General features: G+C 33.4%; 1 protein-coding gene across 1 annotated transcript; it reads left to right on the top strand.

The window, feature by feature from the left end:
* Positions 1-897: 897 nt before the first annotated feature.
* Positions 898-6,209, top strand: LOC121367033 (signal peptide, CUB and EGF-like domain-containing protein 3; the record flags this gene model as incomplete). The annotated part of the gene is made up of 4 exons (XM_041491227.1): positions 898-1,049; positions 1,444-1,608; positions 3,827-4,000; positions 6,045-6,209. Coding segments are annotated over exons 2-4 (451 nt in total), but the record flags the coding sequence as incomplete, so codon positions are not given.
* Between the last annotated feature and the right edge of the window lie 401 nt (positions 6,210-6,610).

Genomic DNA, 6,610 nt, shown 5'->3' with positions numbered 1-6,610 from the left:
CACCAATATTGACATGTTTCATTATGCAACTAATAACAATGCCCTAATTAAGAATGGAAATAGTAGTTGAAATTGAAACCATTGCCAGCTATTACTGTCTGCTACAAAGGACATATGACATAATCACATGGATACTAATAAAGATATTATAAAGACACTATTTCACTTGTTTTTAAAGATACTATAAAGACACTATTTCACTTGTTTTTAAAGATACTATAAAGACACAATTTCACTTGTTTTTAAAGATACTATAAAGACACAATTTCACTTGTTTTTAAAGATACTATAAAGACACTATTTCACTTATTTAAAAAAATAAATATTGATGTTATGCTTGCATCCAGCTAATATTAAACAATCAGGAACAAGCTTTCAAATAGATATTATAGGATTTCCAAATTAAATGCACAAATTATATAATAAAATATCAACATATCTGGTTGGGAAGTATTTTTTGAAATTTGAAACCCTGCAAACATTTGTTAGGCACTGGTCAGACCAAAGTTCCAGAATTGATGCTGCGATGTGGCTTGTATTAATTTATTATTATTTGTTTTAAAAGCATGGATTGCACAGAAAAGGTGAGTATATTTGATACCGAAATAAGAGGCATATTTAAATTGAAATCAGAATACGTACACGTCCTAGTTCTTGCATGATGGCATTTTGTCTTTAAATGCGGTTTAATGTCATAGCAAGAAAACCCCGGCAGGAATTGACGTTATACCGTGGGAAATAATCATTAAAAAAAATTGATGCTCAAGGGTCAAAATCGACGTGCACACTGACCAGAGACCTGAAATTTATTTAGTTTGGCCTTAAATAACCTACAAAAAATTACCACCCACTGGTTATTAATGTGATCCCTGGAAAATTTCCTTTAGATGACTGTCCTTCTGGAACTGAGCTCAATGAAGATGGTAATTGCACCAATTGCCAGCAAGGATATTACCGGACTCAGACAGTGCAAGATGTGTGTACTAAATGCCCGACGGGCAATACCACACGTGAAAAAAAATCTAAATCAGAAGCGGATTGCTACTTGCGTATGTTTTTTTATTTTAATATTGATTTACTTTATTTACCGGGTACTTTTTGTGTGTTTTGCTTAATTATAGAATTATAAAATTTCATATCATGTTTCTGTTCAAGTCATGTGTTTTTATCTAGTACACTTAATACATGATAATCGTTCCAAATTCAATGCTCTTTTTATTGTCCAAAATACTTTTTTGTTGTTTTCATGTTATCTCGGTATAAAAACCAAGCATGTAAGAAATAAGAATCAACAGAATTCCCAAACATGTTTATTGTATTGAATTCTTGTTTTCATGATTTCATATTTTACCCTTAAAATTAAAGAATATGTAACCAATTTATAAATTAAGATGGGACAAAGTGATCAACACCATTATTTTTATTTTTATTTTTATTTTGTAGCTGACTGTCAAAGTGGAAATTTCATTAATGCAACAGATAATAATACATGTCACATGTGCCCTATTGGTCAGTACCAGCCTGTCAAGTGGCAGTTTGAATGTATGAGATGTAATGAGAACTACACCACTAAATCTGAGGGTTCAACATCTGTGAATAACTGCACATGTAAGTTGTAGTGTACATCCCATTGTGAATGATGGTTAGTGACTATGTAATATGAGTGGCAAGTTTTAGCAACGTGTGCAGACAGTTTGTTTTTTCAACATCGGTGCCCAGTGACTGCTGTGTTGAAGTCCATTGTATGGTGTCTGCTGTCATGTTCATGGAAATGATTCTTAGCTTTCAAAGTCAAAAATATTTATACATGTGTTGGTATCAACGTTTCTCTAAAATTAACTTCAAGCTACTCCACGAGTAATCATTACATCAGCACACTGAATACAATAATGACCAAGTCACATGTTTATGTTTTAATACATGTGACTCATTCACAGGAAGTAAAGTTTACAAACTGCATTTAAAACTTTAAGTGGGTACAAAGGATTTGTATCAGGGGTGGGGGGAAATAAAATTGTCAATCGGTCTCACGTGATGTCATCACTACCGGGGGGGGGGGGGGGGGGGGCGCATATGGTAGAGGGATAAAAAAAGAAAGGAATAAAAATGAAAATTATAAAATCATTTAAAAGGCAATATTTGCCAGTGGGTTTTTTTTTAAATCATAGTGGCATTTGTATATTTTTATTTCGAATCATGAACGCGAAACGATAAACATCAAAACATGAAAGAAAAAAACGTTGCATCACATTGACCAGTGAAAAAACTCCAAATTGTATATATTTTACATAATGGAATAAATAATATATATAAAAAAAGGAATAAAAGTTATGAATTTTAACTCCCATATATGTATAAAAAGTATGAGTATTCAGTACTGTGTCCTGAAAATTAATAAAAGATGACACCGTTGAAGCGTTTGAGAGCTTGAGCTAACACTTGTTAAGACAAAACGATTAATAACGTCGCTGATTGGATGACATTTGACCTCTACTGGCTCTAGAGGTAGCTGGTGTCACTCCCACTTGTAACAAAAAAAATAGGTGGAAAGCTTTTTTTTTATTTTAAAGTGCTTTATAATTATTGTATACACTACATTGAACAGTCAACAATAAATACATTTATAGATTATTTCAGGATATTTTATGCTATTTCAAGCAGTTTGTATTTCACAAAAGCCTCTTGCCTTGGACTCGGACACTCGACCCGACAGAGCTCTGTACAGGTGTTGATTGCAACAAGTTGCAAACTCCAGGTCCTTTGTTTTAATTGGAGTGTAATACCTGACAGCTTTCTCACCAAGAATGGTGTTATTGTTACGGTAATGTCTGTTTAATCTTGTGACCAGCTCATGCAGCGGCTTTGACAAATGTCTAGCCTAGTGGCAGTGGATTGATACTACTGTAGGTAAACTTAAAAATTACAGATGTCTGAAACACCAGCCACATTGATCACTGTTTATTTATTTATTTATTTATTATTTTAAATCATGCACAAGATACTGATCTCTGGGCAGGTCGGTCTGGATAGGAATTTGTTCCGATAATAGAAATGGACAGGTGCTTAGCACCGACAAGAAAGACAAAAGTGGGACCGACAAACATCATTTAAAAAAAATATATATGATCTCAGAGACCGGGAAAAAAGGGCTTTTATCCACCCCTGATTTGTATCTAACACCTCTATCAGAATTGATCTGTTGATTTTCTTTTTAATGTTTGTCAAAGATTTTTTATTAAATTTGTTATTAAATTGTTTAATATTGGTGCAGTCACTGTGTGTATGAGTAGGTGTCTGCTTTTAACTTGAACTCAGACCATTATAATTGGACATTCAAGGACAGAAGAAGCATGGGAATTCTGTACATAGACCTACATGTCACACAAAACATAGGCTAGTACTGCATACTTACATGTCACAGACTTGCACATGCATAAGTCAAGACAAAGATCTGTTGTTAAATTTGTTATTAAATTGTTTAATATTGGTGCGGTCATTGTGTGTATGAGTAGGTGTCTGCTTTTAAATTGAACTCAGACCATTATAATGGGACATTCATTGACAGAAGAATCTTGGGAATTCTGTATCAAAGATGCAAATGCCAAAAATTGTAAACACTAAACATTTGTGTTTCTCTGCATTTTGAACTTGAACATGGTACCTCAAATTTCTAATATTTTATAAAGAGGATGATTTGCTCATTGACCAGATGACTAGACCAAAGGCTTGTGATGGAAATGTTTTCTGGAATTCATTTGAAATTAAGGCCTGACCATTCTTATTGAATGAGTTTGATATATAATTTTTCTCTTTCTTTCTGAACCAGTCTACTGTCCGGAGGGATATGAAGTTGAATCAGCACAAAATGAAAAATGTCGAATCTGTCCGCGTGGAACATACCGACAGAACAAGGGAAATGAGAGATTTTCACCATGTCAGAACTGTACACAAAACACAACCGATGGTCCTGGTTCTAAAAGCATGGCTGACTGCTCCATTTGTAAGTTTTAATGATACAATTAATTGTAGATACCGTATATCTTCACCTATAAGTCACATTTTTTTCACCCAAAAATTATTTTATAACTTGGGGGGTCGACTTATAAGAGGGTAAAAAAATTTCACCCAAAAATATTACTGTTTTGGGGATTAATTTACAAGTTTTATTGTTGAAGTATGCCCTGTATTTATACTCGAATATGTTAATTTGACACATTTATTTTTTATAACCTTTTTTGGGGGGCATTAGAACGGTTTTGGTTATGCAAAAAGGTGTGCGATCTCACTCACATGCCAAGAGAACAGTCCACTTAGTTAAAATAACAGTCATCACTACTACCTACCTGTTGCCGGAGTTTATTTTGAAATCTGGTCACTGGCATTAATGGTTGTTCAAACAATGTTTTGTCAGTGATTAACTTCATGAATATTACTGAGCTTTCTCTTAAAACAGCTTAGACTGATATCTGCAGTTCACTAGAGCAATACATAAAAACCAGTGTACTTTCCAGAGTTATCCTCCTTACATGTATTAATATGGCGGCAAAACGTGATTAACTGATACTTTCAGTTTTATTGTAGTGATCTGTTGTCAGTGTTTATAAATAAAGTTGTTGTCTGTGCACAAAACCATGCTGTACAGTGCCATACGGTAACAGCCAAACTGCTTTCACTATCTACTAAGGGAATATTTTGACTTGTTTGCGATGTACAAAACATGAAAACCGAAGTTTCTTTTGTTCAAATATTGTACCTTATTGTTCTCATGTGCTGAAAATAAGAAATACTTCAGTATTTATAAGGTGTTTTTCATGGGTCAACTTATAAACGGGTCAATAAAAAAAATACCTTTTCAGGGCTTGAAATTAGGGACTCGACTTATAGCCGAGATCGACTTACAGGCGAAGATATACGGGAATGGTCATTATTATTTAAAAGTAATAAGAAATGTTAATTTCATAAATCTATCATAAAACCTACAATTTACCAGGTAACCTGTACATGCATCACTGATATTTATCAATTATTGACCGTTATTGAGGTCAATATCGATTTCTTCGGTCCATAAAACATGATATTGCCCAAAATGTGGTCAATAATTGTTTTATTACATAATGTCATCCATAAGACTCGTACATTCCTGCTTTGTTTATCAGAATTATCGAAATATGCAAACGCTTATAATTTCCCACAATGTCTTAAAACAATGGGATTTAGTGATGTCACATAATCCTATGACGTTGTATGACACGCAGAGGAATGCGGAAATAAACGGTTGAAACATTACCAAGACAAAAATCAAATTCGAGACATTATAACCAGCAAGAATGTCAACATCATATTAAAAGCAAAATAAAACACAAAATGTGACAAATCTGAACATACATTTATACTGAACAGTTACCGATTAGCTCCAAATGCATTTTGTTTATTTGTAACATAAAATCCTAAGAGTGCTGATTCGATCCAACTGCATTTTGATGTAGGCCTATCATGTACATTTCTAAATCTGTGAGATATTCCATACACAATTTTACGATTACTGACCTTGTTTTTGTTGTATTTGCGGAATTAAACTCAATATGACTAAAGATGTTATCTTTTTGTTGAAGGACAGCAAAGCGTTTTGTCACAAGTTTGTGCTTGTTTACATTAGAATTATTAACAGTTGACATTGCATTACGTTACCTACTCATTAATTGGATAGAATTTTGTCTCATCTTCATTTTCATTGGTTAAATCTCCCAGGGCAATATCACTTTTGATGAACTAGTGAGACCATCTCAGGGCAATACCACTATTTACGGACGGTCATGTGACTGGTTTTCGACCAATAAAAATACAGATATATTCTCATTATGTAATAATTAAACTTAATTTCTGGAAAATGTTAACAATAATCTTTTGTCAGTGATGAACATATTTTACATACTATAGGTCAGTGAAGAGTTATTAGTGTTGGAAAGGTCACTCATGGGTTTCTAAGCATTTGCTCATCATCACAAACACATTTAAATGTTTGGGTGGGTTTTTTTTCTTTTCAGCTATTTGTACAGCTGGTCAAAAAATTACAAATAATCAATGTGATGATTGTCCAGTTGACACTTACCAGAATGTCACCTTGCCAGATTCAAACACCAGATGTATGAATTGCACTGACGGCTTTGGTACGATGACCACAAAATCAACTGCAGAAACTAACTGTACATGTAAGTAGATCAGCTTTTAGGTTGTATACAAGCACTGAAAATATGGTTTATTTACATGTTTGATTTTACCTAATTTAATATGTAATTAACAGTGCTATGTCATGTACCTAGATAATAAAATCTATTGCCATTGTGAAGTATTAATAAAGCAATTCAACAAATGAGGGACAATTTAAAAAAACACAATTGTGGATCAAGGACCTTACAAATAACATTTTGTGTACCTCATATTACTAATTCTTTTTCTTACCCACTTCATTTCACAAACAGAACATTTGTAAACTTAAAGTTTGTTTATGCTTGACCCATCGGTACACACTCGTTTAATTATATGTGATGACATCTGCAAAATAGAGTACAGATGATGCATGATGGTATCCAGTCCTCCACCTCCACCCCCA

The sequence above is a fragment of the Gigantopelta aegis genome, unplaced genomic scaffold (genome assembly GCF_016097555.1).
Source record: "Gigantopelta aegis isolate Gae_Host unplaced genomic scaffold, Gae_host_genome ctg8514_pilon_pilon, whole genome shotgun sequence".
Lineage (NCBI taxonomy): Eukaryota > Metazoa > Mollusca > Gastropoda > Neomphalida > Peltospiridae > Gigantopelta > Gigantopelta aegis.
Note: the sequence above shows the minus strand (reverse complement) of the source record. Positions and strands in the feature narration are given on the sequence as shown.